General features: G+C 48.7%; 10 protein-coding genes and 2 non-coding genes across 12 annotated transcripts; 5 read left to right on the top strand and 7 right to left on the bottom strand.

Moving 5' to 3' along the window:
• Positions 1-389: 389 nt before the first annotated feature.
• On the bottom strand, positions 390-764 carry LOC145992965 (histone H2A). Its single transcript, XM_083129355.1, has one exon. The coding sequence runs from the start codon at positions 762-764 to the stop codon at positions 390-392; it is 375 nt and encodes a 124-aa protein (XP_082985481.1).
• Positions 765-6,199: 5,435 nt separating this feature from the next.
• LOC145992964 (histone H2B-like) lies at positions 6,200-6,655 on the top strand. Its single transcript, XM_083129354.1, has one exon. It carries the CDS (start codon positions 6,200-6,202, stop codon positions 6,653-6,655), a length of 456 nt encoding a protein of 151 aa, XP_082985480.1.
• A 2,130-nt stretch (positions 6,656-8,785) lies between these two features.
• On the bottom strand, positions 8,786-8,904 carry LOC145993063 (5S ribosomal RNA). The gene has a single exon (XR_014442275.1). It is a non-coding gene; the product is annotated as a 5S ribosomal RNA (ribosomal RNA).
• A 2,248-nt stretch (positions 8,905-11,152) lies between these two features.
• LOC145992962 (histone H3) lies at positions 11,153-11,563 on the bottom strand. Its single transcript, XM_083129353.1, has one exon. It carries the CDS (start codon positions 11,561-11,563, stop codon positions 11,153-11,155), a length of 411 nt encoding a protein of 136 aa, XP_082985479.1.
• A 234-nt stretch (positions 11,564-11,797) lies between these two features.
• LOC145992961 (histone H4-like) lies at positions 11,798-12,118 on the top strand (the record flags this gene model as incomplete). The annotated part of the gene is made up of 1 exon (XM_083129352.1): positions 11,798-12,118. A coding segment is annotated over one exon (321 nt), but the record flags the coding sequence as incomplete, so codon positions are not given.
• Positions 12,119-12,788: 670 nt separating this feature from the next.
• LOC145992960 (histone H2A) lies at positions 12,789-13,163 on the bottom strand. Its single transcript, XM_083129351.1, has one exon. The coding sequence runs from the start codon at positions 13,161-13,163 to the stop codon at positions 12,789-12,791; it is 375 nt and encodes a 124-aa protein (XP_082985477.1).
• A 199-nt stretch (positions 13,164-13,362) lies between these two features.
• LOC145992959 (histone H2B) lies at positions 13,363-13,734 on the top strand. Its single transcript, XM_083129350.1, has one exon. It carries the CDS (start codon positions 13,363-13,365, stop codon positions 13,732-13,734), a length of 372 nt encoding a protein of 123 aa, XP_082985476.1.
• A 2,130-nt stretch (positions 13,735-15,864) lies between these two features.
• LOC145993062 (5S ribosomal RNA) lies at positions 15,865-15,983 on the bottom strand. Its single transcript, XR_014442274.1, has one exon. It is a non-coding gene; the product is annotated as a 5S ribosomal RNA (ribosomal RNA).
• A 2,248-nt stretch (positions 15,984-18,231) lies between these two features.
• Positions 18,232-18,642, bottom strand: LOC145992958 (histone H3). Its single transcript, XM_083129349.1, has one exon. It carries the CDS (start codon positions 18,640-18,642, stop codon positions 18,232-18,234), a length of 411 nt encoding a protein of 136 aa, XP_082985475.1.
• Positions 18,643-18,876: 234 nt separating this feature from the next.
• On the top strand, positions 18,877-19,197 carry LOC145992957 (histone H4-like; the record flags this gene model as incomplete). Its single annotated transcript, XM_083129348.1, has 1 exon — positions 18,877-19,197. A coding segment is annotated over one exon (321 nt), but the record flags the coding sequence as incomplete, so codon positions are not given.
• Positions 19,198-19,867: 670 nt separating this feature from the next.
• Positions 19,868-20,242, bottom strand: LOC145992956 (histone H2A). Its single transcript, XM_083129347.1, has one exon. It carries the CDS (start codon positions 20,240-20,242, stop codon positions 19,868-19,870), a length of 375 nt encoding a protein of 124 aa, XP_082985473.1.
• A 2,245-nt stretch (positions 20,243-22,487) lies between these two features.
• LOC145992955 (histone H2B) lies at positions 22,488-22,859 on the top strand. The gene has a single exon (XM_083129345.1). It carries the CDS (start codon positions 22,488-22,490, stop codon positions 22,857-22,859), a length of 372 nt encoding a protein of 123 aa, XP_082985471.1.
• The last annotated feature ends 909 nt before the right edge of the window (positions 22,860-23,768 follow it).

The raw sequence follows: 23,768 nt of genomic DNA, 5'->3' as shown, positions 1-23,768 counted from the left end.
AAGGAATTTATGTGAAATTCAGATTGCTTCTGTCAAATTATAACATCAATTAATATAACTCAGGCGAACATATATATATTTTTTTATTATTATTATTTTCAGTGCAGCTTGACTCCACCGAAAACAAAACACACGTCATAATCTCTATGCTATCAAAATTTACAAGATGTATACGCACAGGTAAGCCACTATTCTCTGACATTATCGGAAATAGGCAAACAACATTGAATCAACACAGGATTTGCATGCCAAGTTACAAGTCCTGATTAGACTACAGACTTCAAACTTGAAAACTTAAAAAAATAGAGTAGACAATGACCCTTTCCTAAGGTAATTGGTGGCCCTTACAAGGGCCGATTTGCTAGAAGCTGAGGGGGTAGGGTGTCAGCTTAAGCTTTCTTCTCGGTTTTCTTGGGAAGAAGGACCGCCTGGATGTTGGGCAGCACGCCACCCTGGGCGATCGTGACCCCAGAAAGGAGCTTGTTCAACTCCTCGTCGTTTCTGATGGCCAACTGCAAGTGACGGGGGATGATCCTGGTCTTCTTGTTATCGCGAGCAGCATTGCCGGCCAACTCCAAGACTTCGGCGGCCAAATATTCCATGACGGCGGCCAGGTAAACCGGTGCACCGGCACCGACACGTTCGGCATAATTGCCCTTTCGCAAAAGTCGGTGGATTCTGCCGACGGGGAACTGAAGTCCGGCTCGGCTGGAGCGAGACTTGCTCTTTCCCTTCACTTTTCCTCCCTTTCCGCGTCCAGACATGATGATCTCTTGCTATCGATACAACGTGAAAACACAAATTTTTGCCAGCCAGTTTGGTGGTTTTGTTAAGTAGTGTTGAATCGCCGCGAATGAGAGCGTCCGGGAGACACGTCTCGAAGCGCCATTGGTCCGTCTGATATCAACCGTCCTTTCTTAAAAAGAATCGACGGTTTGGGCGCACATCGAGTGGCCGACCAGAAGACCGGGAACCAGCAGAGGCACCTACCGCCAAAGCAGCCGAGCCCCGAAACCGGACCCGCTCTCACCCAGGTCCGCGCTCCGACAAGGGACCCGCTCTCACCCAGGTCCGCGCTCCGACAAGGGACCCCACCCAGCAGAAGTCCGGCAGCCGACCATACCAGAAGACCGGGAACCAGCAGAGGCACCTACCGCCAAAGCAGCCGAGCCCCGAAACCGGACCCGCTCTCACCCAGGTCCGCGCTCAGACAAGGGACCCCATCCAGCAGAAGACCGGCAGCCGACCATACCAGAAGACCGGGAATCAACAGAGGCACCTACCGCCAAAGCAGCCAAGCCCCGAAACCGGACCCGCTCTCACCCAGGTCCGCGCTCCGACAAGGGACCCGCTCTCACCCAGGTCCGCGCTCCGACAAGGGACCCCACCCAGCAGAAGTCCGGCAGCCGACCATACCAGAAGACCGGGAACCAGCAGAGGCACCTACCGCCAAAGCAGCCGAGCCCCGAAACCGGACCCGCTCTCACCCAGATCCGCGCTCCGACAAGGGACCCGCTCTCACCCAGGTCCGCGCTCCGACAAGGGACCCCATCCAACAGAAGACCGGCAGCCGACCATACCAGAAGACCGGGAACCAGCAGAGGCACCTACCGCTAAAGCAGCCGAGCCCCGAAACCGGACCCGCTCTCACCCAGGTCCGCGCTCCGACAAGGGACCCGCTCTCACCCAGGTCCGCGCTCCGACAAGGGACCCCAACCCAGCAGAAGACCGGCAGCCGACCATACCCGCACCTCCGCGAGCGAGATCCAGCGAGAGCCAATCAGAAGCCACTACGTCACCCAAGCCACTGGTAGGCGATACACAGCGAGCCGAAACGACCCCGGACACCCGCGACAGGAGCCCAAATAACAACAAGAGATACCCGCAGACACCAGAAATGAACCACCCTAAGGCCATGGAGTTCTTCTATGAGGAAACAACGACAGAAGCAAGACCAAGAACCCCACCTAAGAACCAGCCAAGACAAATAACAGAGGAAATGCAGTTCGTGACTCTGGGACGAGTCCCGCACAGTAGACCTAAACCACCCCCCACGACAACGACTGCGTCAGGAAACAAAGAAGGAGAACTGCAGGACAAAGTGACAATCACATATCAAAAGCCAACCAAGAAAAGGACCGTCACTTTCCAAGACTATACGCAGATAGATACACAGACCACCCAGCACAAAGAAGCACAGAAAGAAATCAACCAAGAAGACACAGAGGGGTACCAGTTTCCAAAGAAGGTAGCCCGCCCTTCTCACTCCTCCTTGCAAAACAAACCTACAGCAATCAGTAACCAGTTCGCAGCACTATCAGATAGGAACAACGAAGAGGAGCCCGGAGAAGAAGAGGAGTCTGGAGAAGAACCATCATCACCTGCACCAGCACGGCAAATCAGGATAAAACCACCTCCACTATACATATATGAGACATCACAGACATACTCAATAGGACAGGCAATCACAAGAAACGCCCAGAGTCGTCCCACCATGTTCAACACCTCCAGCGGACTCAAAATACATTTTCACAGCATGAAGGACTTCGAAGTAGCCAAAAAGATCTGTGAAGAAAGGAGAATCCAGTACGCCCACGGGAACCCACGCAAGAACACCATCAAGGTGGTACTGCGAGACATGCCGGGAGACACAAACGTAGAAGATATCAAACTCGACCTACAAGACCTGGGCTTCCAAGTCGAGAACGTCGTTCAACTACACAAAAGGGTGCAGAGGGAGCCCACACCAGAGGACGAAGACCAATCCAGAACGGAAAAGCTGAAGATGCCCCTCTACATGGCCACCCTGATCAAGGATGAACATGCTAAGAACGTATACGACGTGGGAGCCCTCCTGGCCTATCGCATCCGAGTGGAGGAATACAGACCCAGCCAGCAACTGCAGTGCTACAGATGCCAAAGATTAGGACACGCCCAAACAAACTGCAGGGCCAACCCCGCCTGCGTGCGCTGCGGAGGACCACACCTTTCACAAACCTGCCAAAAACCAAGAACAACACCTGCACGCTGCGCCAACTGTAAGGCAGACCACCCAGCAAACTACAGAGGCTGCCCCCTCTTCGCAGCCACCAGGAAACAACAAGAATCAACGAGAACCACTTCACACACAGGACAGGACACCCAAGCAGCAGCACCCAGGCCCGCACCCACAACCTGGCCTAAATTACCAAACAGATCACCGAATGAAGCAGCCACCCCGGAAGACCCCCCCGGAAACTCCATCAAGGACCTGTTAGATCTCATTCGGTCATGGAATATCCAGAGTATATGGAGAAAAATCCAAGGAGGACTCAACAAATTAAAGACCTGCAAGGACACCATCAGTAAAATTATAACCATCATCGACATATTTTCAGAAATACTGGACAATGGGGCACAACAATAGAGGAGAAATTCATAATCAACTACGATGTATCCACTGGAACGCCAATGGTGTTTTCAAGCAACGCCGCCTCTTCGAAAAATTCCTTCAAACCAACTCCATTGACGTGGCTCTAGTCTCAGAAACACATCTGAAGCCAATCCATAGATGGTCCATTCGAAACTTCACCATATACAGGACAGACAGACTCAACAGGCCGAAAGGTGGGACTGCCATAATCATCAGGACCTCGTTGCCAGCACAGCCAGTACAGCTACCTCAACTCCAGTCAATAGAAGGTACTGCAATCCAGCTACACAGTACAGGGAAAACCACAACGCTGGTAGCTGGCTACAAACCACCTGACCAAATTCTGGACCAAGCCGACATAATCGCCCTCAGGAACATGGACCAAAGAACAATAGTAGCAGGCGACCTGAACTGCAAGCACCCGGACTGGAACTCCCGCATGACAAATCCAAACGGAAGGAAACTGCGCGACATAACAAACTCCCAAGGACTCCAAGTATACGCCCCACCAGAACCAACATTTTACCCAGCAAGCGGAGGACGCCCGGATGTATTAGATGTCATAATAACAGGAAACGTACCCATCCCAAACACGCCAGAAACACTGAACGCCCTCGACTCGGACCACTTACCAGTCCTCTTCCAACTCACTCACCTTCACCGAAAACAAAAACCAAGACCACCTCAAACCACCACAATAGACTGGCAGAAGTTCATGGACCACCTCGCAGAAGTCACAGATCTACACTGCAAAATCAGAACACCTGAAGAGATTGAACAAATCGCACAAACAATCATTGAAAACATCAACACAGCAGCACTCATCAGCAGCACAACAACCAAGACCGAAGCCACCGAAGACCTCGACCCAGTGGAAATACTAATAATCAGCTTCAAACGATGGGCAAGGAAGAAGTGGCAGCGCACGCAGAATCGTCAATACAAAACCATCTGGAACGTGCTAGCAGGGAAGCTAAAGAAACGAATGTGGCACCACCAACAGCAAAAATGGGACGACCTGCTGGCTGAACACCAGAAGCTGGACCAGCAGTTCTGGAAAATCACTCGCTCACTCACCAACAGAGCCACAGGAACCACGCCACTGCTACACGGACCGAGAGGACTGGCCTTCCAACCTGAGGAACAAGCCGAAATATTCGCTGATCATCTAGAGGAACAGTTCAACACCCCAGCCGAGCCATACGACGAAGACACCATCACACTAGTGGAGGAAGCCCTAGAGGAGGAGAGAGACAGACAGGGAGAGGAGAATCCCATACTCACCTCACCTGCAGAAGTTGCCCGAATCATCCGCCAACTGCCAGCAAGGAAAGCTCCTGGCCCGGACAAGATCAGCACCCAACAACTTAAACACCTCCCCAGGAAGACGCTGGTGCAAACAACGAAGTTATTCAACGCCATCCTGCTCACCGGACACATACCCATAAGCTGGAAGACAGCTAAAGTCATCATGATCCCTAAACCAGGAAAAGACAAGCTCTTCCCACAGAACTATCGACCGATAAGCCTACTAAACCACATCAGCAAGCTCTTCGAACGTGTACTACTACAAAGACTCAGGAACGTCACGGCAGCCCTCAACATAATACCAGACCACCAGTACGGATTCAGATCAGGCCACTCGACTACCACACAGCTAGTGCGACTCATAGATCATATCACCACAGGATACAACAACAAGGAACACACCCTGGCAGTGTTCCTGGACATCGAGAAGGCGTTTGACAAGATATGGACACAGGGACTAATCTACAAACTCACCCAAAAAGGATACCCCCAATGGATCACCGCATTAATATCATCATTCCTCCAAGACAGACGTTTCTACGTCACCTTCGCCGGAAGCAGATCGTCAACAAAGACCAGCAGGGCAGGAGTGCCACAGGGATCGACCCTCTCCCCACTCCTGTTCACAATCTACACATCAGACATGCCACAAATGCAACAATGCCACCAAGCTACGTATGCAGACGATGTCGCCTACTACACCAGCAGCAAGAACATCAGATGGCTATACCCAACCATGCAAGAACAGATACGCAAACTAGAGGACTGGACGACAAAATGGCGAATGCAAGTCAATGCAACCAAAAGTGAAGCTATCATGTTCACCAGGAGACGACCAAGAGCACCACACCAGCTACAACTACACGGAAATGACATCCCGAAGAAGACTACTACCAAATACCTGGGAGTAAAACTAGACGCAGGACTAACCTTCCGACAGCACCTCCAAGACTCAAGCAAAAAAGGACTCAACAGAGCACTCGCCCTCTACCCCATCTTCAAGAGCAGCGCCCTAACCATAGAGACAAGGGTGAGAATCTACAACACGATGATCCGACCAGCACTGACGTATGCAGCACCGGCGTGGGCACACGCCGCAAAATCCCACCAGTACCTACTACAAGTGATTCAAAACAGGGCATGTAGGATGATATCAGGACACGAAAGATCAACACGAATCACTCAACTCCACGAAGACCTGGAGATGACAACCCTGGATAACCACATCAGATACCTAGTGCACAAGTTCTGGCAAAACACACTTAACCACGAAAACCCAACAGTCCAGAACATCGGCAGACGCCCAGCCACGAGACAGGTACACGCCATGCCTAGACAGTAACTTCTGTAAACTCAGAAAAAAAAAAAAAAAAAAAAAAAAAAAAAAAAAAAAAAAAAAATAACTCCGTCAGCCACACAAGCATAGGAGAAAAACACCGACAACAAACATACTCCTAAAACATAACACATATAGGAGTCATGGGCCAGACCCGACACTCCATGATTATTCCAAACGCCAAGAAAGACCAGACCAGACCAGAGCACATCGAGTCTGTCTGCAACATGCCGCCAAAGACAAGTGGAAAAGCCGCCAAAAAGGCCGGAAAGGCCCAGAAGAACATCTCCAAGGGAGACAAAAAGAAGAAGCGGAGGAGGAAGGAGAGCTACGCAATTTACATCTACAAGGTGTTGAAGCAAGTTCACCCTGACACCGGCATCTCCAGCAAGGCGATGAGCATCATGAACAGCTTCGTCAACGACATCTTCGAGCGCATTGCCGCCGAAGCTTCCAGGCTCGCTCATTACAACAAGCGATCGACCATCACCAGCAGGGAGATCCAGACGGCCGTCCGGCTGCTCCTCCCCGGTGAACTGGCCAAGCACGCCGTCAGTGAAGGCACCAAGGCCGTGACTAAGTACACCAGCTCAAAGTAAACTCAAGGAAATAGTTACCTTGCCGAAAAAGGCCCTTTTTAGGGCCAAAAATTGAATCTTGGAATTGGACGAACTTGTCTACCACCCCTCCGAAACGTACACTTACATAACCTAACGATATCTCAGCCTGCAAGCGAAAAGATTTTTGACCTTACGTATATAAAAAAAATGCTTTTAAGGTACGAATGAATGTTAATGTCAACCAGCACGTAATTTACAAAAATAGGCTAAATTTCCAAATTTTTTAGTTTCTTTTGCTGAATAGGACTTTTAGAGTTACATTTGGACAAAATGCCTCTGCAAAAAAATAACCTAAGACTTGGAACAATTGATTCGGCGCATTATTATTTTGGATGAACACATAAAATAAACTTGTATATTTAACAAAAATAACTTTCACGTTTCTATTTTACAATTGTACGTTTGTTACTAGAGTATGGCAGTGAAAGGTACACACAGATTAATATCTGCATATACTCGGTTGGGTTACATTAGGTTAGGTTTTGTTAGGTCGTGATTTTATTTCATTTTTCGTGTTTTCCTTCATTTTACTTTCAAAATTACTTTAAGTTTTCTCCACGAGCAGGGAAAAAGGAAGAGTTTGGCAGTCACATTCATAATTTGCACTAAAAGGGCTCACTTAACTTCTATGAAAGGGTGAGAACTGGTACGCTCAACGAACTGTGACATTTGGCGGGAACCGTTGCATTAGAAATCGGTTACTCCAAGAATTGATCTGAACGTTGTTTCCGGAGGGCGGCGGCATCGGGGGGGGGGGGGGGTGGAACTTCAACTTACGATCCCGGAAGATTAGCATTTTTTTGTTCAGTTAGGGGTGTGGTTCGAACGCCTACATGCCTCCATTCGGTATCATTACATGCTGACTACACAACGAAAGTGTACGCGAATTTTTGAAGAGGAACCAAAGTTGTCTTAGGCAAGGTCCTTTTTCCAGGAATTTGTCTCGCGTTCGTCTGAACCCAGATCCTCTGGGAGGTTAGGTTACGTTGGCATGGCAAAAAAAAAATGTTCATTCCATCCTATGCATTAATATTAGGGGTGTGCGGGATCCCGAAAAGTCGGGACCGGGGGGGGATCCTGTCCCGATCCCGACTTCGGGAAATGACTTCCCGACTCCCGACCAGTCGAGAAATACCGAATGGTCATTTTATCGTTAATTCGTTTCCTGCAAAAAGTAACGGTTATGTAACGGTCTGCTGCCAAAAGTAACGATTTCGTAACCGTCTGCTGCCAAAAGTAACGGTTTTGTAACCGTTCCCTGCTAAAACTAACCGTTTACTGCCAAAAGTAACCGTTTTGTAACCGTTTACTGCCAAAAGTAACCGTTTTGTAACAGTTTACTGCCAAAAGTAACCGTTTTGTAACAGTTTACTGACAAAAGTAACAGTTTCGTAACCGTTTGCTGCCAAAAGTAACCGTTCCGACCAGGACCTTCCCCACTTGCCTTCTGCTAAATTGTCCACTAGCGGGGACACTTTCACATCACTGCACTGATCGAGCATTCCCTTTCCGAAGGGAAAAGACGCGAGATTTGACATGCATCGGTTGAAACAGAACCTCGGTTTACGTGTCCTCGCCAACGAGTATGCGACATTTCCAATTCTTTATTCTGCGTGTGCACCCCCCCCCCCCCCGGTGCGTTTCGGGCGAAATTGCCAACGGATCAGGGTTGCCGGGCCGGGACTATCCCTTTAGCGAACGCCTCCTTCCACGGCGATGGCATTTTGCAAAAAAATAAAAACGCCCAAAAAACACACTCCCTGCAACCGCCGGCACGTATCCTCGCCGAAAACTACCAACGCCGGCCTCTTCGGGGAGCGACGCGGCGGATCCGCCGGGCAGGCCAGCGCTCCCCGCCGGGATTATGGCGGCCGCCGGTAATAAGAACGCACCCTGCAACCCCGCACGCCACAAAAAACAGAAGAACGTCGCCTTCCCCGATATTCATATATACTAATATACATTCTTCACTTATATTATTATTATTATTATTTGATGACATGTACATAAAAAAAAAAAAAAAAAAGCGATTGTGCAAAAACTGTGGGTGATTGATCGGCTTCGATTCACAAATAAAAGGCCACTATGAACCTTGAAAAAGAAAAAGGATGCCAACAGCACCTGGTGTTCCCAGGCGGTCACCCATCCAAGTACTGACCAGGCCCGACGCTGCTTGACTTCGGTGATCGGACGAGAACCGGTATATTCAGCGTGGTATGGCCGTTGGCGAAAGATACTGCTTTCGGTAAGGTACATATAGTCCAACTTCTCGTTTTCGGGGAAATGTCTCGTCTCGTGGGCACTGCCAAGAACGTGTAGAAGAAACATAACAAATAATTATACATTTCATTGTAGTCATAGTGAGAAATGTGCTTTAACACCCTTCGAGAGATGTGTGAACATAAAAGCTACAAGATAGGGAAGAAAATTTAGTGCAGTGAATAAAAGTGAATCTCATGACCAACCTTTTTGATTCCACACTATATACCCAGGACCTAACAACGAAAAAGTGATTGGGCTCGGTTAGTTCGTATGAACTTTCCAGCCTGATCATTACCAGTGCGTAGTTATATATATATATATATATATATATATATATATATATATATATATAGTCTCTCCAGCCTAGCTATTTCCTATTTTTGTGCTATCTTCGGACAACTTCATCGAGTTCTCGAATACGCGCTATTCCCACAAACCAAAGTAGGCAACGGGCACCTCGACACAAACTATTACATTATTATTATTTATCGGCGGAGAGCAGGAAGGGCCGCGCTAACTTTCGGTGCAAATGGCTGCTTTCGAATCGAACCACAGTCCTCATGCGATAGATTTTCGCCTATAAACGAAATTAAAGGCTATACATTGGAAGTAGGCCAGCTTCGTTCAAACACAGGCGTGTGCGACACACGCTACTTCGGAGATTGGCTTGAGAGGCCTGTCGTATGCTCAAGGCACCTGATTCTCAGCAAGAGAATAGGGGAAGGATTGAACTTCCATCTCCTCCGTGCAACCGACGCACCTTCTACCTTTTCTCAGAGAAAACTAAGGAAATCACGGGCATATGGAGGTCGCGCGTACACCTACGGTGAGTTTGACACGAAGGAAGCGAGGAACGTGGAAGTCGTGGGGACGGACTGCGGCACTTCACGGCTACTTCAAAGTTTCCGGAACGTACCCAACAACGAGGGATGCTGGTGCTCTCTAGCTCAGCACTGAAAAAATTAATCTTGGAAAGAGGAGGAAACACACTTACCGTTGTGGCAACTACAAACTTCAGTTTGCTTCGGCCCGCCTGAGAGCTGCTCTCGCTCCGGTCCGCGCTCCGAGAGAAAAGGGGGTCGAAACCAAGCGCGGGGATTCATTTTCGTTCCGAAAAGAGCGTAGATATGGCAGATACGGCATCAGCTCCCTCAGCCCCGACGGCGGCTTCGCCCAAGAAGTCCTCGAAGGCGAAAAAGCCGAGAACGGCTCCTTCCCATCCCAGGACATCCGAGATGGTGAACAACGCTATCAAGAACTTGAAGGAGCGCGGAGGCTCTTCCCTGCAGGCCATCAAGAAGTACATCACCCAGAACTACAAGGTCGACGCCGAGAAGCTCGCGCCCTTCATCAAGAAGTACCTGAGGAGCGCCGTGGCATCAGGTTCTTTGGTGCAAACCAAAGGAAAGGGTGCCTCCGGATCTTTCAAGCTCAGCGCTTCGTCGCTGAAGGAGAAACCGGAAAGCGGGGCTGTTTCCAAGACCAAACGCTCGGCTCCCAAGGAGAAGAAACCGGCAAAGAAAGCTGCCCCGGCCAAGCGACCAAAGAAGACCGGCGAAAAGAAGAAGGCACCTGTTGCAAAGCCAAAGAAGTCTCCATCGAAAGTGAAAAAGGCAAAGACGCCCAAGAAACCAAAGGCGCCAAAGCCAAAGAAGGCTGCCAAGCCCAAGGCAGCAAAGAAGGCTGCACCAAAAAAGAAGTAAAATGGTTGAGCACGCAAGTGTTCCCCATAAAAAGGTCCTTCTGAGGACCATCAAAATTCTCCTGGAAGGAGCGAATTTGCACGATCACTCAATCTTATAACCTTTCTTTTCATCGGACACGGTGTCATCCTTTCCCTTCCATCCATGCATTTTTTTTTTAAAAAAATGTAAACCATGAAAGCAATACACTTGTCACATTATGTAGTCATAATTTGTTTGACTTCGTTTCCATCGATTCTATGAAATGAACTGCGAGCAAGAAACCGCTAACTGATATTAGATTTAAAGATTTAGCGAGAGCTTTTGACCCATATATTATTAAAACTGAATATTCATGAAATATCGCCCAATTGCTTCGGCGTTATTATTTTAAATAACTTTTGGATAAACGCGAGGATAGGGATTGACAATAATAATAAAAATAAAGAGAGATACGACCAAAACGTACTTTCCAAGTAGGATTTGTGGTCCTCAAAAGGACCGATTGTTTGCCAAGGGCAGCGGGATGCGCTTAAGCACGCTCTCCACGAATGCGGCGGGCGAGCTGGATGTCCTTTGGCATGATAGTGACACGCTTAGCGTGGATGGCACACAAGTTGGTATCTTCGAAGAGACCGACGAGGTAAGCCTCGCTGGCCTCCTGGAGAGCCATGACTGCGGAACTCTGGAAGCGCAAGTCGGTCTTGAAATCTTGAGCGATCTCGCGGACGAGACGCTGGAAAGGAAGCTTCCTGATGAGCAACTCGGTGCTCTTCTGGTAGCGACGGATTTCTCGAAGAGCCACGGTACCTGGCCTGTACCTATGGGGCTTCTTCACTCCTCCGGTGGCGGGAGCGCTCTTCCTAGCTGCCTTTGTGGCGAGCTGCTTCCTTGGGGCCTTGCCTCCGGTGGATTTTCGTGCAGTTTGCTTAGTCCGGGCCATTGTCGCGTGCTTGTCCTAAGCGTTTCCGTTTCAAACAATCGCGCCAACCAAAAATCATGCCTTTATATGCTTTGCCCTGAAAGGTGCCGTGCATGCTCCTGATTCGTGAAATCAAACCGAAAAGCGGATTTCCCATTGGCTCCCGCCATTCTGCCCCCCTCTGTCGAAGGCGTACAAAACTGAGCCGGCTCGCCGGGAAGGCTTCATTCTCATCTTTCGAATCCACGTACGTGCACTGCAGAAATGACAGGCAGAGGTAAAGGAGGAAAGGGACTCGGCAAAGGAGGTGCCAAGCGCCACCGTAAAGTTCTCCGAGACAACATCCAGGGTATCACCAAGCCCGCCATCCGCCGTCTTGCCCGGCGAGGAGGTGTGAAGCGAATCTCCGGTCTCATCTACGAAGAGACACGCGGCGTCCTCAAGGTGTTCTTGGAGAACGTTATCCGCGATGCCGTCACCTACACGGAGCACGCCAAGAGGAAAACCGTAACCGCCATGGACGTCGTGTACGCACTCAAACGTCAAGGCAGAACCTTGTACGGTTTCGGAGGTTAAGGGCTCTAATTTGCCTGTCCTCCATCTTGAAAAATCGGCCCTTCTAAGGGCCACAAATCTTTTCTTTGAGGAAGGAAATGTCAGCTTTCAACTTTCCCCGAACCTTACCCCCTGATCCCAGCCTCGATTCGAACGATTTCTCTCGTCTGGAGTTGATAATGACATAAGAATGATTGAAATAATTGAGAATTCAACAAAAAATATTCACGCGAGGACTCTCAGCATTCGCTAGATGACTATCCACCCCTCGTTGCTTCTTCGTTCGTCGTTTAGCAAAGCAAAAGGAATTTATGTGAAATTCAGATTGCTTCTGTCAAATTATAACATCAATTAATATAACTCAGGCGAACATATATATATTTTTTTATTATTATTATTTTCAGTGCAGCTTGACTCCACCGAAAACAAAACACACGTCATAATCTCTATGCTATCAAAATTTACAAGATGTATACGCACAGGTAAGCCACTATTCTCTGACATTATCGGAAATAGGCAAACAACATTGAATCAACACAGGATTTGCATGCCAAGTTACAAGTCCTGATTAGACTACAGACTTCAAACTTGAAAACTTAAAAAAATAGAGTAGACAATGACCCTTTCCTAAGGTAATTGGTGGCCCTTACAAGGGCCGATTTGCTAGAAGCTGAGGGGGTAGGGTGTCAGCTTAAGCTTTCTTCTCGGTTTTCTTGGGAAGAAGGACCGCCTGGATGTTGGGCAGCACGCCACCCTGGGCGATCGTGACCCCAGAAAGGAGCTTGTTCAACTCCTCGTCGTTTCTGATGGCCAACTGCAAGTGACGGGGGATGATCCTGGTCTTCTTGTTATCGCGAGCAGCATTGCCGGCCAACTCCAAGACTTCGGCGGCCAAATATTCCATGACGGCGGCCAGGTAAACCGGTGCACCGGCACCGACACGTTCGGCATAATTGCCCTTTCGCAAAAGTCGGTGGATTCTGCCGACGGGGAACTGAAGTCCGGCTCGGCTGGAGCGAGACTTGCTCTTTCCCTTCACTTTTCCTCCCTTTCCGCGTCCAGACATGATGATCTCTTGCTATCGATACAACGTGAAAACACAAATTTTTGCCAGCCAGTTTGGTGGTTTTGTTAAGTAGTGTTGAATCGCCGCGAATGAGAGCGTCCGGGAGACACGTCTCGAAGCGCCATTGGTCCGTCTGATATCAACCGTCCTTTCTTAAAAAGAATCGACGGTTTGGGCGCACATCGAGTCTGTCTGCAACATGCCGCCAAAGACAAGTGGAAAAGCCGCCAAAAAGGCCGGAAAGGCCCAGAAGAACATCTCCAAGGGAGACAAAAAGAAGAAGCGGAGGAGGAAGGAGAGCTACGCAATTTACATCTACAAGGTGTTGAAGCAAGTTCACCCTGACACCGGCATCTCCAGCAAGGCGATGAGCATCATGAACAGCTTCGTCAACGACATCTTCGAGCGCATTGCCGCCGAAGCTTCCAGGCTCGCTCATTACAACAAGCGATCGACCATCACCAGCAGGGAGATCCAGACGGCCGTCCGGCTGCTCCTCCCCGGTGAACTGGCCAAGCACGCCGTCAGTGAAGGCACCAAGGCCGTGACTAAGTACACCAGCTCAAAGTAAACTCAAGGAAATAGTTACCTTGCCGAAAAAGGCCCTTTTTAGGGCCAAAAATTGAATCTTGGAATTGGACGAACTTGTCTACCACCCCTCCGAAACGTACACTTACATAACCTAACGATATCTCAGCCTGCAAGCGAAAAGATTTTTGACCTTACGTATATAAAAAAAATGCTTTTAAGGTACGAATGAATGTTAATGTCAACCAGCACGTAATTTACAAAAATAGGCTAAATTTCCAAATTTTTTAGTTTCTTTTGCTGAATAGGACTTTTAGAGTTACATTTGGACAAAATGCCTCTGCAAAAAAATAACCTAAGACTTGGAACAATTGATTCGGCGCATTATTATTTTGGATGAACACATAAAATAAACTTGTATATTTAACAAAAATAACTTTCACGTTTCTATTTTACAATTGTACGTTTGTTACTAGAGTATGGCAGTGAAAGGTACACACAGATTAATATCTGCATATACTCGGTTGGGTTACATTAGGTTAGGTTTTGTTAGGTCGTGATTTTATTTCATTTTTCGTGTTTTCCTTCATTTTACTTTCAAAATTACTTTAAGTTTTCTCCACGAGCAGGGAAAAAGGAAGAGTTTGGCAGTCACATTCATAATTTGCACTAAAAGGGCTCACTTAACTTCTATGAAAGGGTGAGAACTGGTACGCTCAACGAACTGTGACATTTGGCGGGAACCGTTGCATTAGAAATCGGTTACTCCAAGAATTGATCTGAACGTTGTTTCCGGAGGGCGGCGGCATCGGGGGGGGGGGGGGGTGGAACTTCAACTTACGATCCCGGAAGATTAGCATTTTTTTGTTCAGTTAGGGGTGTGGTTCGAACGCCTACATGCCTCCATTCGGTATCATTACATGCTGACTACACAACGAAAGTGTACGCGAATTTTTGAAGAGGAACCAAAGTTGTCTTAGGCAAGGTCCTTTTTCCAGGAATTTGTCTCGCGTTCGTCTGAACCCAGATCCTCTGGGAGGTTAGGTTACGTTGGCATGGCAAAAAAAAAATGTTCATTCCATCCTATGCATTAATATTAGGGGTGTGCGGGATCCCGAAAAGTCGGGACCGGGGGGGGATCCTGTCCCGATCCCGACTTCGGGAAATGACTTCCCGACTCCCGACCAGTCGAGAAATACCGAATGGTCATTTTATCGTTAATTCGTTTCCTGCAAAAAGTAACGGTTATGTAACGGTCTGCTGCCAAAAGTAACGATTTCGTAACCGTCTGCTGCCAAAAGTAACGGTTTTGTAACCGTTCCCTGCTAAAACTAACCGTTTACTGCCAAAAGTAACCGTTTTGTAACCGTTTACTGCCAAAAGTAACCGTTTTGTAACAGTTTACTGCCAAAAGTAACCGTTTTGTAACAGTTTACTGACAAAAGTAACAGTTTCGTAACCGTTTGCTGCCAAAAGTAACCGTTCCGACCAGGACCTTCCCCACTTGCCTTCTGCTAAATTGTCCACTAGCGGGGACACTTTCACATCACTGCACTGATCGAGCATTCCCTTTCCGAAGGGAAAAGACGCGAGATTTGACATGCATCGGTTGAAACAGAACCTCGGTTTACGTGTCCTCGCCAACGAGTATGCGACATTTCCAATTCTTTATTCTGCGTGTGCACCCCCCCCCCCCCCGGTGCGTTTCGGGCGAAATTGCCAACGGATCAGGGTTGCCGGGCCGGGACTATCCCTTTAGCGAACGCCTCCTTCCACGGCGATGGCATTTTGCAAAAAAATAAAAACGCCCAAAAAACACACTCCCTGCAACCGCCGGCACGTATCCTCGCCGAAAACTACCAACGCCGGCCTCTTCGGGGAGCGACGCGGCGGATCCGCCGGGCAGGCCAGCGCTCCCCGCCGGGATTATGGCGGCCGCCGGTAATAAGAACGCACCCTGCAACCCCGCACGCCACAAAAAACAGAAGAACGTCGCCTTCCCCGATATTCATATATACTAATATACATTCTTCACTTATATTATTATTATTATTATTTGATGACATGTACATAAAAAAAAAAAAAAAAAAGCGATTGTGCAAAAACTGTGGGTGATTGATCGGCTTCGATTCACAAATAAAAGGCCACTATGAACCTTGAAAAAGAAAAAGGATGCCAACAGCACCTGGTGTTCCCAGGCGGTCACCCATCCAAGTACTGACCAGGCCCGACGCTGCTTGACTTCGGTGATCGGACGAGAACCGGTATATTCAGCGTGGTATGGCCGTTGGCGAAAGATACTGCTTTCGGTAAGGTACATATAGTCCAACTTCTCGTTTTCGGGGAAATGTCTCGTCTCGTGGGCACTGCCAAGAACGTGTAGAAGAAACATAACAAATAATTATACATTTCATTGTAGTCATAGTGAGAAATGTGCTTTAACACCCTTCGAGAGATGTGTGAACATAAAAGCTACAAGATAGGGAAGAAAATTTAGTGCAGTGAATAAAAGTGAATCTCATGACCAACCTTTTTGATTCCACACTATATACCCAGGACCTAACAACGAAAAAGTGATTGGGCTCGGTTAGTTCGTATGAACTTTCCAGCCTGATCATTACCAGTGCGTAGTTATATATATATATATATATATATATATATATATATATATATATATAGTCTCTCCAGCCTAGCTATTTCCTATTTTTGTGCTATCTTCGGACAACTTCATCGAGTTCTCGAATACGCGCTATTCCCACAAACCAAAGTAGGCAACGGGCACCTCGACACAAACTATTACATTATTATTATTTATCGGCGGAGAGCAGGAAGGGCCGCGCTAACTTTCGGTGCAAATGGCTGCTTTCGAATCGAACCACAGTCCTCATGCGATAGATTTTCGCCTATAAACGAAATTAAAGGCTATACATTGGAAGTAGGCCAGCTTCGTTCAAACACAGGCGTGTGCGACACACGCTACTTCGGAGATTGGCTTGAGAGGCCTGTCGTATGCTCAAGGCACCTGATTCTCAGCAAGAGAATAGGGGAAGGATTGAACTTCCATCTCCTCCGTGCAACCGACGCACCTTCTACCTTTTCTCAGAGAAAACTAAGGAAATCACGGGCATATGGAGGTCGCGCGTACACCTACGGTGAGTTTGACACGAAGGAAGCGAGGAACGTGGAAGTCGTGGGGACGGACTGCGGCACTTCACGGCTACTTCAAAGTTTCCGGAACGTACCCAACAACGAGGGATGCTGGTGCTCTCTAGCTCAGCACTGAAAAAATTAATCTTGGAAAGAGGAGGAAACACACTTACCGTTGTGGCAACTACAAACTTCAGTTTGCTTCGGCCCGCCTGAGAGCTGCTCTCGCTCCGGTCCGCGCTCCGAGAGAAAAGGGGGTCGAAACCAAGCGCGGGGATTCATTTTCGTTCCGAAAAGAGCGTAGATATGGCAGATACGGCATCAGCTCCCTCAGCCCCGACGGCGGCTTCGCCCAAGAAGTCCTCGAAGGCGAAAAAGCCGAGAACGGCTCCTTCCCATCCCAGGACATCCGAGATGGTGAACAACGCTATCAAGAACTTGAAGGAGCGCGGAGGCTCTTCCCTGCAGGCCATCAAGAAGTACATCACCCAGAACTACAAGGTCGACGCCGAGAAGCTCGCGCCCTTCATCAAGAAGTACCTGAGGAGCGCCGTGGCATCAGGTTCTTTGGTGCAAACCAAAGGAAAGGGTGCCTCCGGATCTTTCAAGCTCAGCGCTTCGTCGCTGAAGGAGAAACCGGAAAGCGGGGCTGTTTCCAAGACCAAACGCTCGGCTCCCAAGGAGAAGAAACCGGCAAAGAAAGCTGCCCCGGCCAAGCGACCAAAGAAGACCGGCGAAAAGAAGAAGGCACCTGTTGCAAAGCCAAAGAAGTCTCCATCGAAAGTGAAAAAGGCAAAGACGCCCAAGAAACCAAAGGCGCCAAAGCCAAAGAAGGCTGCCAAGCCCAAGGCAGCAAAGAAGGCTGCACCAAAAAAGAAGTAAAATGGTTGAGCACGCAAGTGTTCCCCATAAAAAGGTCCTTCTGAGGACCATCAAAATTCTCCTGGAAGGAGCGAATTTGCACGATCACTCAATCTTATAACCTTTCTTTTCATCGGACACGGTGTCATCCTTTCCCTTCCATCCATGCATTTTTTTTTTAAAAAAATGTAAACCATGAAAGCAATACACTTGTCACATTATGTAGTCATAATTTGTTTGACTTCGTTTCCATCGATTCTATGAAATGAACTGCGAGCAAGAAACCGCTAACTGATATTAGATTTAAAGATTTAGCGAGAGCTTTTGACCCATATATTATTAAAACTGAATATTCATGAAATATCGCCCAATTGCTTCGGCGTTATTATTTTAAATAACTTTTGGATAAACGCGAGGATAGGGATTGACAATAATAATAAAAATAAAGAGAGATACGACCAAAACGTACTTTCCAAGTAGGATTTGTGGTCCTCAAAAGGACCGATTGTTTGCCAAGGGCAGCGGGATGCGCTTAAGCACGCTCTCCACGAATGCGGCGGGCGAGCTGGATGTCCTTTGGCATGATAGTGACACGCTTAGCGTGGATGGCACACAAGTTGGTATCTTCGAAGAGACCGACGAGGTAAGCCTCGCTGGCCTCCTGGAGAGCCATGACTGCGGAACTCTGGAAGCGCAAGTCGGTCTTGAAATCTTGAGCGATCTCGCGGACGAGACGCTGGAAAGGAAGCTTCCTGATGAGCAACTCGGTGCTCTTCTGGTAGCGACGGATTTCTCGAAGAGCCACGGTACCTGGCCTGTACCTATGGGGCTTCTTCACTCCTCCGGTGGCGGGAGCGCTCTTCCTAGCTGCCTTTGTGGCGAGCTGCTTCCTTGGGGCCTTGCCTCCGGTGGATTTTCGTGCAGTTTGCTTAGTCCGGGCCATTGTCGCGTGCTTGTCCTAAGCGTTTCCGTTTCAAACAATCGCGCCAACCAAAAATCATGCCTTTATATGCTTTGCCCTGAAAGGTGCCGTGCATGCTCCTGATTCGTGAAATCAAACCGAAAAGCGGATTTCCCATTGGCTCCCGCCATTCTGCCCCCCTCTGTCGAAGGCGTACAAAACTGAGCCGGCTCGCCGGGAAGGCTTCATTCTCATCTTTCGAATCCACGTACGTGCACTGCAGAAATGACAGGCAGAGGTAAAGGAGGAAAGGGACTCGGCAAAGGAGGTGCCAAGCGCCACCGTAAAGTTCTCCGAGACAACATCCAGGGTATCACCAAGCCCGCCATCCGCCGTCTTGCCCGGCGAGGAGGTGTGAAGCGAATCTCCGGTCTCATCTACGAAGAGACACGCGGCGTCCTCAAGGTGTTCTTGGAGAACGTTATCCGCGATGCCGTCACCTACACGGAGCACGCCAAGAGGAAAACCGTAACCGCCATGGACGTCGTGTACGCACTCAAACGTCAAGGCAGAACCTTGTACGGTTTCGGAGGTTAAGGGCTCTAATTTGCCTGTCCTCCATCTTGAAAAATCGGCCCTTCTAAGGGCCACAAATCTTTTCTTTGAGGAAGGAAATGTCAGCTTTCAACTTTCCCCGAACCTTACCCCCTGATCCCAGCCTCGATTCGAACGATTTCTCTCGTCTGGAGTTGATAATGACATAAGAATGATTGAAATAATTGAGAATTCAACAAAAAATATTCACGCGAGGACTCTCAGCATTCGCTAGATGACTATCCACCCCTCGTTGCTTCTTCGTTCGTCGTTTAGCAAAGCAAAAGGAATTTATGTGAAATTCAGATTGCTTCTGTCAAATTATAACATCAATTAATATAACTCAGGCGAACATATATATATTTTTTTATTATTATTATTTTCAGTGCAGCTTGACTCCACCGAAAACAAAACACACGTCATAATCTCTATGCTATCAAAATTTACAAGATGTATACGCACAGGTAAGCCACTATTCTCTGACATTATCGGAAATAGGCAAACAACATTGAATCAACACAGGATTTGCATGCCAAGTTACAAGTCCTGATTAGACTACAGACTTCAAACTTGAAAACTTAAAAAAATAGAGTAGACAATGACCCTTTCCTAAGGTAATTGGTGGCCCTTACAAGGGCCGATTTGCTAGAAGCTGAGGGGGTAGGGTGTCAGCTTAAGCTTTCTTCTCGGTTTTCTTGGGAAGAAGGACCGCCTGGATGTTGGGCAGCACGCCACCCTGGGCGATCGTGACCCCAGAAAGGAGCTTGTTCAACTCCTCGTCGTTTCTGATGGCCAACTGCAAGTGACGGGGGATGATCCTGGTCTTCTTGTTATCGCGAGCAGCATTGCCGGCCAACTCCAAGACTTCGGCGGCCAAATATTCCATGACGGCGGCCAGGTAAACCGGTGCACCGGCACCGACACGTTCGGCATAATTGCCCTTTCGCAAAAGTCGGTGGATTCTGCCGACGGGGAACTGAAGTCCGGCTCGGCTGGAGCGAGACTTGCTCTTTCCCTTCACTTTTCCTCCCTTTCCGCGTCCAGACATGATGATCTCTTGCTATCGATACAACGTGAAAACACAAATTTTTGAAAAAAAAAAAAAAAAAAAAAAGAAAGAAAGGAAAAACCCCGCCCCCAAAGGAGCTCGCGGGGGTGAGTGGTGCCCGACCTGAGTCAACCGGCAACCACGCCGAAAGGCGCAGACCTCGCCTGGGACACTAATGCACTCCCCAAGCACATTATAGCCCCATGTCTGGTCTTTTGCCTAGGTGTGATCTTCCCCTCAGAATAGATCCAGTCCAGCCGGATTTCTCCCTTGGGGAAACCTCCATTTCATGCAGGCATGCTCTAGTTACGAACTACCTACAGGAACATCTGATGTCATGCTTCCAGGTGTATAGTCTTGGAATAAAGACTTTTACCAGGTGTCGAAATTTGAAAGAGTTGAAAAGACTACAAGAGAGTGAAGGGAAACTCCCGAGTAAAAACCCAGCAAGCTGGGAAAAACCTCGGCCGCGTATTGAATTAGCATGAGTTTCAGCTAGATACTAGTGTGCTAGGAACCCCCACGTTGAAGGGGGAGGAACTTCGCACACCCTATAGGTTCATTCCTAGGGGAGAGGATGAGGTCGGGATTTTAGGATTTGGTGTAGGTTCAGCCCGAAGGCTATCTGGAATTTCTATATGTTAGTAGGACCTACGCATTCCGACTGACAACCGAATTTTGGACACAAATGCCGAATCGAAGATTAATTTTGATAAAAAGGCCGAAAGGTTAGCCGGATCGAATATTAGCAAGACGTCTGCGTAAAAGGAGGAGAAGTCGTTGTCGGGTCAAGTCCGTTGGGAGGCATCTCGTCTGCTTCTCCGGGCATCGGCGCTTTGGTTTCGGGTCCGGGCGTCGGGCAGCATTGGCTTCTCTTAGCCTAGGGGGAGGCGACTTCTCTCCGGGGACCGCTTCTCGCCGCACCACGGAGCGGATGGGCCCCCCCGACCCTCGCGCTACAGGGATACGGCGACACACTCCCACCCGGGGGAACCACCGATGGTGCCCATGTGCCTGCCTACACCCCTTAGGTCCTTTTCCGAGTCGGGATGATTATCGTCCTAGGACGACGCGACACACACATGGTCCCCGTGCCTGTTCTCCAGACATTTATGTAGGAGTGAGGTGCTGCCTGGGCAACTACCCCACCGACAGACACATTGAAACGGCCCTTTTGAGGGCCACCACCCCGGTCGGATCCGATTAGCCTCCGCTGCCCTTCGCCTTTCTCCTCTTCCTCCCCGCTTTTGCCCAGGTCCACGCGCCCCCTTTTCCTCAGGATGAGCTTTTGAGCGGTCGTTGCTAGGTGACTTCCCTTCCCCACGGCATCCTCGTTCTTGCGTTACTCCTCGGTCTTATGTATCACCACTAGGGTTTGCGCCGGGCGCCCGGAGGTGCAGTTAGCCGCTTTGGGGATTGACACCTTACCCTGAGTTGCACTGCTAGGTCCCTAATCGACAATGACATTCGTCTCTTTCTTAGAAATCCCGCCAAAAAGTGCTTTGTCCTGAGAAGGACTGAGCGCTTAGTGGGGGAGAGTTTTTGCTTTGTGCTTAAGGCCCTAAGAAGGGCCGTCAGACACAAGCGGCGTTCGTTTTCCCTTCGAGAGGGCATCCTGATTTCCCCCACGAGTGTTGCCACTCGGGAGGTGTTTTAGGGTCCTTGCAGTAGCAACCAGGGAACAACCTACTCTAAGCTTTCCCCGTCGGAGAAAGGGACTTCAGAGTTGCCTCGTCCGGCAGGCAAGCGGGAACGTACGTCCGGGTACGTGGGTCGTGTGTTGAGCTGTGCGCTTGGTATGTCACCGTTAGGTATCCACGCACGCGCTCCCCCCCCCTTGTTCGCCGTAGGGATCGAAGTGGCCGCCGAAGTCCCACGATGCTCGCCGGCGCCTCACACCCGCCGGTTCCTATCCTGGAAAATCGCCGTCGTTCTCGCTGCCTGCTGTCTGGTACTGGCTCAGTCATGTTCTCTAGGCAAGCTCTCACTCTTGCCGTGCCGAAAGGTCCCGTCCCAAATTTGGATAGAGAGCATGTCCAGCGTCGGCGCTTGGAGCCACCAGTCCATCGACGCCAAAACACAAATTTTTGCCAGCCAGTTTGGTGGTTTTGTTAAGTAGTGTTGAATCGCCGCGAATGAGAGCGTCCGGGAGACACGTCTCGAAGCGCCATTGGTCCGTCTGATATCAACCGTCCTTTCTTAAAAAGAATCGACGGTTTGGGCGCACATCGAGTCTGTCTGCAACATGCCGCCAAAGACAAGTGGAAAAGCCGCCAAAAAGGCCGGAAAGGCCCAGAAGAACATCTCCAAGGGAGACAAAAAGAAGAAGCGGAGGAGGAAGGAGAGCTACGCAATTTACATCTACAAGGTGTTGAAGCAAGTTCACCCTGACACCGGCATCTCCAGCAAGGCGATGAGCATCATGAACAGCTTCGTCAACGACATCTTCGAGCGCATTGCCGCCGAAGCTTCCAGGCTCGCTCATTACAACAAGCGATCGACCATCACCAGCAGGGAGATCCAGACGGCCGTCCGGCTGCTCCTCCCCGGTGAACTGGCCAAGCACGCCGTCAGTGAAGGCACCAAGGCCGTGACTAAGTACACCAGCTCAAAGTAAACTCAAGGAAATAGTTACCTTGCCGAAAAAGGCCCTTTTTAGGGCCAAAAATTGAATCTTGGAATTGGACGAACTTGTCTACCACCCCTCCGAAACGTACACTTACATAACCTAACGATATCTCAGCCTGCAAGCGAAAAGATTTTTGACCTTACGTATATAAAAAAAATGCTTTTAAGGTACGAATGAATGTTAATGTCAACCAGCACGTAATTTACAAAAATAGGCTAAATTTCCAAATTTTTTAGTTTCTTTTGCTGAATAGGACTTTTAGAGTTACATTTGGACAAAATGCCTCTGCAAAAAAATAACCTAAGACTTGGAACAATTGATTCGGCGCATTATTATTTTGGATGAACACATAAAATAAACTTGTATATTTAACAAAAATAACTTTCACGTTTCTATTTTACAATTGTACGTTTGTTACTAGAGTATGGCAGTGAAAGGTACACACAGATTAATATCTGCATATACTCGGTTGGGTTACATTAGGTTAGGTTTTGTTAGGTCGTGATTTTATTTCATTTTTCGTGTTTTCCTTCATTTTACTTTCAAAATTACTTTAAGTTTTCTCCACGAGCAGGGAAAAAGGAAGAGTTTGGCAGTCACATTCATAATTTGCACTAAAAGGGCTCACTTAACTTCTATGAAAGGGTGAGAACTGGTACGCTCAACGAACTGTGACATTTGGCGGGAACCGTTGCATTAGAAATCGGTTACTCCAAGAATTGATCTGAACGTTGTTTCCGGAGGGCGGCGGCATCGGGGGGGGGGGGGGGTGGAACTTCAACTTACGATCCCGGAAGATTAGCATTTTTTTGTTCAGTTAGGGGTGTGGTTCGAACGCCTACATGCCTCCATTCGGTATCATTACATGCTGACTACACAACGAAAGTGTACGCGAAT

This window comes from Lepisma saccharinum, chromosome 9, assembly GCF_977018435.1.
Source record: "Lepisma saccharinum chromosome 9, izLepSacc3.1, whole genome shotgun sequence".
Lineage (NCBI taxonomy): Eukaryota > Metazoa > Arthropoda > Insecta > Zygentoma > Lepismatidae > Lepisma > Lepisma saccharinum.
This window is presented reverse-complemented; position numbering and strand designations above follow the sequence as displayed.

What these genes read in the sequence shown, in the direction of transcription:
- LOC145992965 (XM_083129355.1), bottom strand. Translation starts at nt 764, where the DNA reads ATGTCTGGACGCGGAAAGGGAGGAAAAGTGAAGGGAAAGAGCAAGTCT.
- LOC145992964 (XM_083129354.1), top strand. Translation starts at nt 6,200, where the DNA reads ATGGGCCAGACCCGACACTCCATGATTATTCCAAACGCCAAGAAAGAC.
- LOC145992962 (XM_083129353.1), bottom strand. Translation starts at nt 11,563, where the DNA reads ATGGCCCGGACTAAGCAAACTGCACGAAAATCCACCGGAGGCAAGGCC.
- LOC145992960 (XM_083129351.1), bottom strand. Translation starts at nt 13,163, where the DNA reads ATGTCTGGACGCGGAAAGGGAGGAAAAGTGAAGGGAAAGAGCAAGTCT.
- LOC145992959 (XM_083129350.1), top strand. Translation starts at nt 13,363, where the DNA reads ATGCCGCCAAAGACAAGTGGAAAAGCCGCCAAAAAGGCCGGAAAGGCC.
- LOC145992958 (XM_083129349.1), bottom strand. Translation starts at nt 18,642, where the DNA reads ATGGCCCGGACTAAGCAAACTGCACGAAAATCCACCGGAGGCAAGGCC.
- LOC145992956 (XM_083129347.1), bottom strand. Translation starts at nt 20,242, where the DNA reads ATGTCTGGACGCGGAAAGGGAGGAAAAGTGAAGGGAAAGAGCAAGTCT.
- LOC145992955 (XM_083129345.1), top strand. Translation starts at nt 22,488, where the DNA reads ATGCCGCCAAAGACAAGTGGAAAAGCCGCCAAAAAGGCCGGAAAGGCC.